The 14494-nt window shown below is 36.3% G+C and overlaps 1 protein-coding gene across 16 annotated transcripts in view; it reads right to left on the bottom strand.

The window, feature by feature from the left end:
* Window positions 1-1106: 1106 nt before the first annotated feature.
* LOC103093588 (zona pellucida sperm-binding protein 3 receptor-like) overlaps window positions 1107-14494 on the bottom strand; it is a 58190-nt gene continuing 44802 nt past the window's right edge. Inside the window, exons 8-16 of one of the 16 annotated variants that reach the window (XM_056815854.1) lie at window positions 12660-12680; window positions 12140-12160; window positions 11620-11640; window positions 11100-11120; window positions 10580-10600; window positions 10057-10077; window positions 9242-9262; window positions 2870-2936; window positions 1107-1599 (exon numbers count right to left, since the gene is read on the bottom strand). In XM_056815854.1, coding sequence (XP_056671832.1) covers window positions 1575-1599; window positions 2870-2936; window positions 9242-9262; window positions 10057-10077; window positions 10580-10600; window positions 11100-11120; window positions 11620-11640; window positions 12140-12160; window positions 12660-12680 — 239 coding nt within the window. In that variant the 3' untranslated portion in view covers window positions 1107-1574. The remainder of the gene's footprint in view (window positions 1600-2869; window positions 2937-9241; window positions 9263-10056; window positions 10078-10579; window positions 10601-11099; window positions 11121-11619; window positions 11641-12139; window positions 12161-12659; window positions 12681-14494) is intronic. The other 15 variants (XM_056815858.1, XM_056815855.1, XM_056815857.1 and 12 more) reach the window with 15 other exon arrangements.

Here is a 14494-nt window from a genome sequence, read left to right as displayed (position 1 = left end):
AGGGGGAGAATGTATAAAATATTTTAAATTGCAAAGTTTAAATTCCTTTTGAGAGTAATTTTAGGTTAAGAAACATGATACCTCTCCAAATCCAAATCCAGAAAGTGAACTGTTTAGAGAAGACGCCATGAAGATGCCTCCACAGACCACATGCTACACCAGAAGATCCAGAATGAACTTTGAGATGTGGTGATTTGAACTGTGTGGGGTTTAAATGCATTTGTTTTGTATGTATACTCTTGTGCCAAAGGGGACTGCCCCCTAACTGGCTTTTTGTTAATGCACCTAGCAATCATTGGTTTTATTCTCTTTTCCTCTTATCCTCAAATTATTGTAATTTCAAAGTTGGTATGTTACAATACCCATCGGAGAGGCTAGTCTTCCTTGGGCCTGGGGGGGGGGGCGTGTAAAAATGGAGATTTTGAACCCGACTTCAATCCCCAGAAGTCCTTGGTATTTCCCAGAATTCCCTATAATCTCACCCGAGTCTCCACTTGGGCGAGATCACAATTAGTATTTAACTGGCAGTAATGCCTACCTCTCTCTCTTCTATTGCAATGATGTAGTAAGTAAGCTAAGTGTGGGCATTCTGAATTGGCTAATCAGCCATGGGCACGTGGTTTCTTATTTTGCATTTTCTTTATTCCTTGATTTCTAATAATCCTTAATAAACCTCATAAATTATAATATTTTTATTAGATAATTTAATTTTTATACTTTCAAACGATCTTTCATAACCAAGCCCTTTTCAGTCTTCCTTATACTTTATTCTCCTCCAAATACTATGTGATCTAGTGACACCAATCTCCTTACTTTTTTTTTTTTTTGCACAAGACAAGCAACTTCCCACCCTGTCCCCCCAAGCATTTTTGCTGGTACAGAGTCCACCATGCCTGGAACACTTTCCTCATCTCTGCCTCCCAGTATGCTTCACTTCTTTCTGGTTTTAATTAAGGTCCCATTGACTGCAAGAAACCTTTACCAGGTTCTCTCAATTTTAGAGCCTTTCCTTTGAGATTATACTCAAAGGAGACTAGAATTTTAAACCTAAAAGTTTTAAATTGTCAAACTTTGACCCAAGGAATAAAGCATGAAGGTTATAAATGTTACATGAAAGACATTTTCATTTTAATTCATTGTCCCATTGAAGGAGAAAGATTTAATAAGTTAAAAAGTTAGACCATTCAAACCCCTTACAAATGAAAGAATGATAGTCTTTAGTTTGAAGCAAAAAATATAATTTAATATTAACATCTTGATAGCTATTGCTCAGATAAGGTGCTAGAATGTTTTTCTCCATTTACAAGCCACCTATAAGTTTGGTTCATAAGAAATAAATAGATAAAAGGAAACACTTTATTTAAAATACTTCATATATTAAAAAAATCAATCTTCATTCCTTCTGCAACTCAGAGGATCAGAAAATCATGAATTGTCAACACCATAAAAAGCAAATCACTCTTATAAGGGCAATGTGATCTGTTCTCCTGAGTAGACCTCGATAGATAATATGCAGATGATGACTTAGATACTTGATGTAGATTTGATTTTTGAAGCTGTAGATTCTTGATTTTTCATAACCAATTTCTGAAACTGAAACTAAAAGTACAAAAATATTTAGTGATGACTGAAAAAAACCTTTAAAATTTAAAAAGTATCATTTTTATACATATATTTTGTTGGGGATAGCAAGGAGGTGCAATGAATAGAGTGCTGGGCCTGGAGTCAGGAAGACCCCTCTTCATGAGTTCAAATCTGGCCTCAGACATAGGCTGTGTGATCCTGGTCAAGTCATCTAACCTGGTTGGCTTCAGTTTCTGGGGAAGGAAGTGGCAAACCACTCTAGTATTTTTGCCAGGGAAATCTCAAATGGAGTCAGGAAGAGTCAGATATAATTGAAACAACTCAACAACAAATTTATTTTATGTATTTAAATACACTTTACATATTTCTATAATTTAATTTTAATGTACTTATATGTACAAGATTACAACATAATTATGTTATATATTATATAAAATCAATATTTATGTAACCTTTATATACTTTTATATTTAATTTTTATAAAAAATAACTTCTGTAATTGAAATATGCTTACTATAAATTAAGAAAGTCATTGTAAAGCACTTTGTAAATTTCACAGGGCTATTATTTTACAGTATTAAATTTTATCTATCATTCTATTTTATGTAGAAATAATGTGAATGGTATTGCTCTAATACCAAATATTATAAAAATGAGGTATCCTCATCTAAAACCAGAAGTTTTTCAAATGGTGGAAATATATTTAAATATATACAACAAAGGAGTTGGTCAGAACTCATTATCTCCCTTCATCTGCTCTCTTGCTTCCACACACAACTATAATTCTGGAGGCGATCGTCTACAGAAGGCAGTCCCTATCTTTTCTAATCCTAGTGATTTCTCTTGATATTTTCAAGGTTCACAAGCCCGTATTAAGAAGGCTAAGAAGGACAAAGGTAGAGAAGCTAAAGAACATTCTTGAACCTTGCAGGAAACTTTGATGAATGGTCCATTGAGAGGAAGTCTGGTTACCAATGCAAGCTGGTAATTCTAAATATAAATGTCTACAGCTGTTACCAGTCAGAAAAATGTAAATGAAGAACGTGAGAAGGGATTCAGGATGATTCTACATGCAAAGCTAACCCTATGGGAACATCAGTTTTTATATGACACTCCTAAATGCCTGGCATTAAATAAATGGAATGACCCCATATCTTTTCTGGCTGATGTGAAAATCTAATACAGTTTCAAATAAATATTGTTTTTAAAAAAGATTTTGGATGGAATAAATACAAAAATTATGATCTTAAGGCAGTATTAATGTATGCAGAAATAAATTAGTTACCTTCCTGTTTGGGTAAAGATTACCAATGGTATCACCAGGAATACTGTGATGAGTTGATTTTCTTTCTCTGAAAGTAAAACATTTGTTATATCTGTAAATAACAACGATCCACAATGAAAGTATTCTTCTGCAACTTGCTTTAACTCTCCAATATTCAAAGGATGTTTTTGTAGGAATAATAAATTTGAAGACATGGACCAGGTTCCTTTCATCCTTCCCATTATCACCAAATAGGAAGTTTTCAAATTTTTTGTCCTTATAAGCCCTTTATACTCTTAAAATTATAGAGGATTCCAAAAAGTTTTTGTGTTTATATGAATTATACCTATCTACATCTACTGTATTAGAAATGTAAGCAAATACATTTTAACAATTAATTTAAAAATACAAATAATAAATCAATTATAAATTAGCATAAGTAATATGTTTTTATGAAAAATAACTATTTTCAAAAATTGGTTGGATTAAAATTGTTGTACATGTTTTTGCAAATATCTTTAACTGGCTTAATAGAAGATAGCTGTATTCTAATGTCTACTTTTGCATTAAATCTATTGTGATATTTTATTTGAAGTATGTAAAGAAAATCCAGTTTCACATTGACAGGCAGTTGAAAAAGGAAGGCACATTTTAATTGGCAATGACTTCTTAGTATTATTAAATAGTGAGTACAGTGGATAAATTGCTGGGACTGGCACCAAAAGACTATTCTTTGTGAGTTCACATATGGCCTCAAATACTAACTGTGTGACCCTAAACAAGTAATTTTAACCCTGTTTGCCTCAGTTTACTCTGTAAAATCAGCTAGAGAAGGAAATGGAAAGCCACTCCATCTTTGCCAAGAAATCCCCAAATGGGGTCATGAAGAGTTGGACATGACTGAAAAAACTGAGCAACATTACTATGAAAATAGTTTTGGTCCTTTCAGATCCCTGGAAAAGACCACAAAGACTCTTAAGAATCCATGGACCAATTTGAGCCTTATTCATTTGGAGAACTAGAAATTATCTAACCCAACATTCCCAAGAGGGGAAATTAAGGACCATAAAGGAAAAATTACTTGGTCAATGCCACATTAGAAGGTAACTGGCAAAGCTGGTACTCTAACCCAAGTCTTCTTGAGTCTCAACTCCACTACTCTTTTCACCACACTTCTTACGGCAGATTCATAAACCTGGTTTTCTTCAATCTATGGAAAACTACTTTTCATTTTAGGACAAACTAGATTAAACAAACTGCAAGGTCAGTGGAATTTTGTATTTTCTTTCTATAAAGTTGTGATCTGTTGCAGAAATTGTTTTCAGACAACTCTGTCTTCATATATCTTCATCAAGGATATCCTTGATAAAGATTGAATATGGCAAAGTAGGCATAGAGGTGGTTAGTTACAGCACAGACTTATCCTTTATATGACTGACCTAATCCAACCATTGTTGACATTTGTTTTCATTGATATTATTTCTAATTCCTCATGCAACACAGTGGGGACTGTCATAGTAGAGTCCTAATGTGGTGGCACCATTATGATTGATGGAGAAAATAGCTTGATATGGAAATACTGACAGATCTTTTCCATATATTTGTTGTCCTTCCATTTAAATAGTCTTATTCTTTAAACAGTCTTGATATGATCTGGCATACTTATATCTCTCTTCAACATCTCTGTGAATGTATATTTTTCTTCTACTTCTTTTTAATGTTTTTTTGAGGCAATACTACTTAATCTTCCAACATCCAAAATATCCAAAAAAATCAATTTATATTCTAAATCGGTATTGCTCTTAGATATCAGATTCACCATATGGGAAAACCAAATTTTTGTTGGCTAAGGCAGTTTCTAGGCACTTTTGTTCTTCTCACAATGGTAACTAATTCACAACAGTTAGATTTGTTGTTCCATTTTCCATTGTTTTAATGCCAACAGCATGTTTATATCAGTCAGAATAGACGCAGAAAAAGCCTTTGATAAAATACAACATCCATTCCTATTGAAAACACTAGAAAGCATAGGAATAGGAGGGTCGTTCCTAAAAATAATAAACAGTATATATCTAAAACTATCAGCCAATATCATCTGCAATGGGGATAAACTAAATGCATTCCCAATAAGATCAGGAGTGAAACAAGGATGCCCATTATCACCTCTACTATTTGACATTGTACTAGAAACACTAGCAGTAGCAATTAGAGAAGAAAAATAAATTGAAGGCATCAAAATAGGCAAGGAGGAGACTAAGCTATCGCTCTTTGCAGATGACATGATGGTCTACTTAAAGAATTTCAGAGATTCAACCAAAAAGCTAATTGAAATAATCAACAACTTTAGCAAAGTTGCAGCATACAAAATAAACCTGCCTAAGTCATCGGCATTTCTATATATTTCCAACACAGCTCAGCAGCAAGAACTAGAAAGAGAAATCCCATTCAAAATCACCTTAGACAAAATAAAATACTTAGGAATCTATCTCCCGAGACAAACACAGGAACTATATGAACACAACTACAAAACATTCTCCACACAACTAAAACTAGACTTGAGCAATTGGAAAAACATTAACTGCTCGTGGGTAGGATGAGCCAATAGAGTAAAAATGACCATCCTACCCAAACTTATCTATCTATTTAGTGCCATACCCATTGAACTTCCAAAAAATTTCTTTACTGATTTAGAAAAAACCATAACAAAGTTCATTTGGAATAACAAAGGATCAAGGATATCCCAGGAAATAATGAAAAAAAAATACAAAGGAAGGGGGCCTTGCAGTCCCAGATCAAACTATATTACAAAGCAGCAGTCACCAAAACAATTTGGTACTGGCTAAGAGACAGAAAGGAGGATCAGTGGAATAGACTTGGGGCAAGTGACCTCAGCAAGACAATATATGATAAACCCAAAGATCCCAGCTTTTGGGTCAAAAATCCACTATTCGATAAAAACTGCTGGGAAAACTGGAAGACAGTGTGGGAGAGATTAGGATTAGATCAACACCTCACACCCTACACCAAGATAAATTCAAAATGGGTGACTGACATGAACATAAAGAAGGAAACTATAAGTAAATTAGGTAAATACCGAATAGTATACATGTCAGACCTTTGGGAAGGGCAAGACTTTAAAACCAAGCAAGACATAGAAAGAGTCACAAAATGTAAAATAAATAATTTCAACTACATCAAATTAAAAAGTTTTTGTACAAACAAAACCAATATAACTAAAATCAGAAGGAAAGCAACAAATTGGGAAAGAATCTTCATAAAAACCTATGACAAAGGTCTAATTACTCAAATTTACAAAGAGCTAAATCAATTGTACAAAAAATCAAGCCATTCTCCAATTGACAAATGGGCAAGGGACATGGACAGGCAGTTCGCAGCCAAAGTAATCAAAACTATTAATAAGCACATGAAAAAGTGCTCTACATCTCTTATAATCAGAGAGATGCAAATCAAAACAACTCTGAAATATCACCTCACACCTAGCAGATTGGTTAACATAACAGCTATGGAAAGTAATGAATGCTGGAAGGGATTTGGCAAAGTAGGGACACTAATTCATTGCTGGTGGAGTTGTGAATTGATCCAACCATTCTGGAGGGCAATTTGGAACTATGCCCAAAGGGTGATAAAAGACTGTCTGCCCTTTGATCCAGCCATAGCACTACTGGGCTTGTACCCCAAAGAGATAAGGAAAAAGACATGTACACGAATATTCATAGCTGCGCTCTTTGTGGTGGCCAAAAATTGGGAAATGAGGGGATGCCCTTCAATTGGGGAATGGCTGAACAAATTGTGGTATCTGTTGGTGATGGAATACTATTGTGCTAAAAGGAATAATAAAGTGGAGGAATTCCACAGAGACTGGAGCAACCTCCAAGAAGTGATGCCGAGCGAAAGGAGCAGAACCAGGAAAACATTGTACACAGAGACTGATACACTGTGGTACAATGGAAGGTAATGGACTCCTCCACTAGGGACAATGCAATGTCTCTGAACAATCTGCAGGGATCTAAAAAACACTCTCCACAAGCAGAGGATAAACTGTGGGAATAAAAACACCGATGAAAAGCAACTGCTTGACTTCAGGGGCTGAGAGGAAATGAAGGAGGAGAGACTCTAAATGAACACTCTAATGCAAATACCAACAACATGGAAATGGGTTCGAACCAAGAACACATGTGAAACCCAGTGGGATTGTGCACTGGCTATGGGAGAAGTGGTGGGAGGGGGGCGGCGGGAGGAAAAGATAATGATCATTGTTTCCAATGAATAATGTTTGTAAATAACCAAATAAAATAATGTTAAAAAAAAGAATTTACCATATCACCTGACTTTTAACTTTTCTTCTTATTTAGTTTGATTTTTATCTTTGTTCCAACTAGTTGATGGTTTGCTTAATAAAAGCTTAGTGACTGCACTGCGAATGGATGATTAATTAGGAAGTGATCATTACATTAGTAACTCATTTTTCTTGTATATTGGAATAAAATCAATTTCATATGTTATTCAGTTCTCACCATACTCTGCCTGACTCTCTTTAAAGCAAGTATTCATACTACACAGGGGTAAGGCTTCTGTATAGTCTACAAGCTTTTGGCTTCTTTCATTTCTTCTTTCCTTTTTATTTGTTTGTTTGTTTTCATTTCTTACTCTGGAATCATACTCTCCAAAGTTTTTCCCTCATTGTCACCCGTTTCCACCTTTGCATTAAAATCATGAAATACTAATATTATTTGGAAATTCTTCATAGAATTCCTCTTTTCTATCTTTTCATTCTCTGACACAAATGTTGTTTCATAACTTGTAGTTTTCTTCATTTTACAATGCTTACATTTTACAAATGCTTATCATGAGTAATACTATTTAAGAGGCAACTGTGTTTCTTCTTGCCTTTAAATGTCTAATAGAACCAATCTTGCCAACCAATTTTACTTGCCTCTCCAAGGAGAAACTGTGAGACATTCTTCCAAATGGTCATAGTTCTATTTTAAAAAAATTATAGGGAGATTTTCAAGATTGATGTGACTCTGTTCTTTCAGTTATATGTTCATTCTCTGGTCACTGGACTAGAATCTTGCATTTAGAGTACAAATATCTCAGTTGCTTAAAACTGTGTTTCATAGTTCTCTTTGCCTTTTTTCGGTCTCTCTGATATAATCAGTTTAGGTAGAATGGAGTCACCCAGAACAGAGAGCCATTTTATGTTTTTATTATTTTGTCAATTACCAAAAAATTTATTACCTAGTGACCAGTCTACAGATGAAGCCTTTCTCAGTATTCAGCTACCCTGGTTTTCAAAAGCACATGAACTATCATCAAAACCACACACGAAGCCTTTCCATCATGAAATAACTTGTCCCAACTTTGCATTTTGCTGGTATAACCTTTAAAAATCAGCATTATACCATAAAATGGTTTCAAAGCAGGATTTTGTGCAGAGGAAGGAAAAAAATAAAAGTAAAGAAAAAATTATAATCCTAGGAAAAAGAATAGGAAATTAATGACAATGACTTCTAAAGAACAGGGTCTATAACTGAAAAATGTATTATGCAAGTCACTGAAATTTATTTGCTTTGGGGCAGGTAGGTGGTTCAGTGGATAGAAAGCTAGACCTGGATGGAGATCAGAGGTCCTGGATTCAAATCTAGCCTCAGAGAGTTCCTAGCTGGGTGATCCTGGGCAAGACCCTTAACCCTTATTACTTAGCCCTTACCATTCTTCTGCCTTTCTAGGATAGAAGAAATTAAGGAATTTTATACCAAAAAAGAATTTAAAAAAGATATATGATTACAAGAAGGAATGGGTATAAATAACGGGGACTAAAACAATTTGTTATAGAGACAAGTTCATCTGTGATTTGTGTGTTTGAAAAAAAGCATACTGAATTCACAAATGACAAAAAATGATATCGAAATGAATAATCCAAGATAACCTTTCCCAACTGTAGAACTATGGAAAAATACAAATTATTTAGGTAGGAGTAGTTTTAGAGTCAGATCAAGAGACAGGAGATCGTGGGTTCAATTCTTTTTTTTAACTCTTCCTTCCTATCTTAGAATCCATACTGACTATTGATTCCAAGGCAGAAGAATTCCAAGAAGTAAGGGCTAGGCAATGGGGATTAAGTGACTTGTCCAGGGTCGTCCAACTAGGAAGTATCTGAGGCCACATTTGAACCCAGGACCTCCAGGTCTGACTCTCTATGCCACCTAGCTGGCCCTTATGTGTTTTAATGGATCTTTCTATCTCACTTAGGCTAGAAATGCACAAGGTGTTGTACTTTCACTGCTGATCAACACAGGGGCTATGAGCTAGTCTGTCTTTAATGAATTACCTCTAACCAAATATGTTTGTGTACTTGATAGCAATACTTACTATTGGCAAAAGAAGAGGAACCTGAAAAGAAAAAGAGGTAAAATTGTTGCTTTTTCCTGACAAGGTAGAAGATGTGGGACAAAGGGCCTGGTATACTAGGGACACTGGCATTCCAGAAGAATCCCCCCAAATCCTCCCCCCACATGCTCCTTATTTCCTAAACCCCCAAACACACCTCCACCTAAATTTAGACATGCCCATTGTCCAGGGTTTTTGGGAGAGGGGAAGATTTCTCTGGAATGGGAGATGATTAGCCCCCAGACTCTAATAAAAATGCCAACCCTGATCCACAGAGGGTGGAACCTGCCACTCTACAGCTGGGGCTACCACTCCATACTAACAGCTCCAAAGAAGCTACTCTACTAGCCCTTGAGCTTATCCATCAGCCCTAAAACTACTTGATAAGCCCTTGACTGTTGCACCAGCGATTAGGCTATTATACCACCATAAACCACTTCAAATACAATTCTTTTCTTACTTCGGGATTGAATAAAGTTTGAATCTCCCATTCTCCGGGTGAGACCCTGCTACAACCTTGAGTGTGTTTCTCCCACAACAACCTGACTCCCTGGTGCTAGAGATGACAGGAATCCATGACTCTGAGCACCTTTTAATTTTTTGCACAACATTTGGTTTTAGTAGTTATGGATATTGGGAAATCTCTTCAAAGAAACTTCCTGGCTAAGACTAGTTAATATTAGAGACAGTTTGTAAATATTATAAATACCAACAAATATAGGGAAAAGCAATTCTTTAGTGAATTACCATGAATAGATCTAACCAAATATGTTTGTGTACTTGACAGAAATACTTACCACTAGTGGAAGAAGAGGAACCTGAGAAGAAAAAATGGTAAAACTGTTGCTTTTTCCTGACAAGGTGGAAGATGGGGGACAAAGGGCCTGGCATACTAGGGACTCTGGCATTCCAGAAGAATCCCCCCAAAATCTCCCCCACATGCTCCTTATTTCCTATGACATCAAACCCCCAAACATACCTCCACCTAAATTTAGACATGCCCATTGTCCAGGGTTTTGGGGAGAGGGGAAGATTTCTCTGGAATGGGAGATGATTAGCCCCCAGACTAATAAAAATGCCAACCCTGATCCACAGAGGGTGGAAGCTGCCACTCCATACCAACAGCTCCAAAGAGGCTACTCTACTAACCCTTGAGCTTATCCACCTCTTCAAAGAAACTTCCTGGTCAAGAGTAGTTAATATTAGAGACAATTTGTAAATAGTATAAATAACAACAAATGTAGGGGAAAGCAACTCTTTAGTGAATTACCATGAATAGATCTAACCAAATATGTTTGTGTACTTGACAGAAATACTTACCACTAGTGGAAGAAGAGGAACCTGAGAAGAAAAAATGGTAAAACTGTTGCTTTTTCCTGACAAGGTGGAAGATGGGGGACAAAGGGCCTGGCATACTAGGGACTCTGGCATTCCAGAAGAATCCCCCCAAAATCTCCCCCACATGCTCCTTATTTCCTATGACATCAAACCCCCAAACACACCTCCACCTAAATTTAGACATGCCCATTGTCCAGGGTTTTGGGGAGAGGGGAAGATTTCTCTGGAATGGGAGATGATTAGCCCCCAGACTAATAAAAATGCCAACCCTGATCCACAGAGGGTGGAAGCTGCCACTCCATACCAACAGCTCCAAAGAGGCTACTCTACTAACCCTTGAGCTTATCCACCTCTTCAAAGAAACTTCCTGGTCAAGAGTAGTTAATATTAGAGACAATTTGTAAATAGTATAAATAACAACAAATGTAGGGGAAAGCAACTCTTTAGTGAATTACCATGAATAGTTCTAACCAAAGTTTGTGTACTTGACAGAAATACTTACCACCAGTGGAAGAAGAGGAACCTGAGAAGAAAAAATGGTAAAACTGTTGCTTTTTCCTGACAAGGTGGAAGATGGGGGACAAAGGGCCTGGCATACTAGGGACTCTGGCATTCCAGAAGAATCCCCCCAAAATCTCCCCCACATACTCCTTATTTCCTATGACATCAAACCCCCAAACATACCTCCACCTAAATTTAGACATGCCCATTGTCCAGGGTTTTGGGGAGAGGGGAAGATTTCTCTGGAATGGGAGATGATTAGCCCCCAGACTAATAAAAATGCCAACCCTGATCCACAGAGGGTGGAAGCTGCCACTCCATACCAACAGCTCCAAAGAGGCTACTCTACTAACCCTTGAGCTTATCCACCTCTTCAAAGAAACTTCCTGGTCAAGAGTAGTTAATATTAGAGACAATTTGTAAATATTATAAATAACAACAAATGTAGGGGAAAGCAACTCTTTAGTGAATTACCATGAATAGTTCTAACCAAAGTTTGTGTACTTGACAGAAATACTTACCACCAGTGGAAGAAGAGGAACCTGAGAAGAAAAAATGGTAAAACTGTTGCTTTTTCCTGACAAGGTGGAAGATGGGGGACAAAGGGCCTGGCATACTAGGGACTCTGGCATTCCAGAAGAATCCCCCCAAAATCTCCCCCACATACTCCTTATTTCCTATGACATCAAACCCCCAAACACACCTCCACCTAAATTTAGACATGCCCATTGTCCAGGGTTTTGGGGAGAGGGGAAGATTTCTCTGGAATGGGAGATGATTAGCCCCCAGACTAATAAAAATGCCAACCCTGATCCACAGAGGGTGGAAGCTGCCACTCCATACCAACAGCTCCAAAGAGGCTACTCTACTAACCCTTGAGCTTATCCACCTCTTCAAAGAAACTTCCTGGTCAAGAGTAGTTAATATTAGAGACAATTTGTAAATATTATAAATAACAACAAATGTAGGGGAAAGCAACTCTTTAGTGAATTACCATGAATAGTTCTAACCAAAGTTTGTGTACTTGACAGAAATACTTACCACCAGTGGAAGAAGAGGAACCTGAGAAGAAAAAATGGTAAAACTGTTGCTTTTTCCTGACAAGGTGGAAGATGGGGGACAAAGGGCCTGGCATACTAGGGACTCTGGCATTCCAGAAGAATCCCCCCAAAATCTCCCCCACATGCTCCTTATTTCCTATGACATCAAACCCCCAAACATACCTCCACCTAAATTTAGACATGCCCATTGTCCAGGGTTTTGGGGAGAGGGGAAGATTTCTCTGGAATGGGAGATGATTAGCCCCCAGACTAATAAAAATGCCAACCCTGATCCACAGAGGGTGGAAGCTGCCACTCCATACCAACAGCTCCAAAGAGGCTACTCTACTAACCCTTGAGCTTATCCACCTCTTCAAAGAAACTTCCTGGTCAAGAGTAGTTAATATTAGAGACAATTTGTAAATAGTATAAATAACAACAAATGTAGGGGAAAGCAACTCTTTAGTGAATTACTATGAATAGTTCTAACCAAAGTTTGTGTACTTGACAGAAATACTTACCACCAGTGGAAGAAGAGGAACCTGAGAAGAAAAAAAAGATAGAATTGAATGTTGTTTTTTACTTTCTAACCGCAAGTCAGCTATTTCTTATTTTGTATTTGTTTACAAGCTGTGGAGGGCCATCACAACAGAACCTCAGAGGACCTGTAACTCCAGTGGGTTACTCCAAAATTCTTTACATGTGCAGGCCACATCATCCATAATTTCTGTATTTACTCCCATTTCTGGTGTATTTGTTTGTTGGAGTGTGTTCACAGAGTTTACAGGGCCATGTTGTACTGTAATCAGAAATAGCTAATTATAATGATGTAATTTATACATTTATGTTAATAACATCTGGTGAGAATGTGCCTTATTCTCTAGGCCAGGAAGATAAGAGACCTTAATCTGTTTGGGTCAGTTTGATGTGGCTCATTAACTGGTCATAGAGAAAAATCATGAAAATGGATTCCACATTTATATAAACCTGGTTACCACTCCAGTAATATTTTAGTAGCTTTTTTCTTATTTTAAAAATTATTTTAAGTATTGTTATTCAATTTCATAATTAAGTTAAATTAAGTTCTAATTTCTTTAGTTTGTTAAACAAAAAATTATGATTTAATAATTAACAAATGTTCATGTTTTAAGAAAAATAAAAAGCCTCCTTAGGTACATAGTCTAACAACATATGCTATTCATGACTATGGAATGGATTTTGGAGGCTGACAAATTACATGTAGAAAGCTGACTCAGGTGGAGCTGCTCCCCTCCCCCTCTCCACCATGGCTGATGACATTTTTTCACATCACTGCCCTTCTGCTCAGCAGCCCAATGGGAGCACTTTGTGCCAGAGACTCAGTCTAGGGAGTTGGGTAGGGGCGGGGCCTGGCACTCTGTCTCTAAAAGGTTCACCATCATTGTTAACAAGGGGAGGGCAAAACACATTTATATTACTCAGACCAAGCTAATTATGAATCTGAAAAATCAAACCAAGGCTTTTCCTTTAGGAGCCTAAGCAGATACATAGATGATGTGTGAAATCATAGTGAGTTTTAATCCTAGTTGTTTACATAAATTTGGAAAGGTTTATTCCAAGAAAGAATTTAAGGTAAATTAGAAAGAGGCATTTTAATTGAGTCTGAGGATCAACTAGAATAACTCTAAATGACAAAAATGAAAACTAGTGAAACAGGCATCAAGTGTATAATTAAACATTTTATATAATTTGCTCACTATGTATATATATTAAATCTGGAATTTGGTGATAATATTGAAGTCTAGTTGTTCTAAATAAATATTCTATTAAAGACCAGTTATTTCCATCTCAGGCAATCTATGGCAAGAGTATAATTTATTTTTTTTATTTATTGTTTGACCATGTGACTTTTAAGATACAGCTTTGATTTGGTGACAGTACATCTTAATTGTAGGTTCATGCTTTTTATTAATGAGGAATAATATGATGATAACAATAAAACAAAATCAAATCTGGAAACCTAAATATATAAAACCATCATCATAATGTTATGAGATATGGCATGAATACAAACTAAGGAATGACTAGTATATATGAGCACAACTGAAACTGTCATGAAGGTCATAGTAGAACACAAAGCTACAATTCCATTCTGTTGGCCAGCAAAGTTGATAAAAGTTGCTTCCTGCAATGCTCAAGATATACTGAAGATATACTACAAGATATACTGAAATCAATAGATAAATGGATATAAACAGATGGTTTTCAAATGAAGAGAAGCAAGCTATCAACACCTGTATGAGACAAGGCTTCAAATCACTAGTAATAATAGAAAAGCAAAAGAAACCAATTTAGAGTTTCTGCCTCACATCTATTG

Source organism: Monodelphis domestica, chromosome 2, assembly GCF_027887165.1.
Source record: "Monodelphis domestica isolate mMonDom1 chromosome 2, mMonDom1.pri, whole genome shotgun sequence".
Taxonomy (NCBI): Eukaryota; Metazoa; Chordata; class Mammalia; order Didelphimorphia; family Didelphidae; genus Monodelphis; species Monodelphis domestica.
Note: the sequence above shows the minus strand (reverse complement) of the source record. Positions and strands in the feature narration are given on the sequence as shown.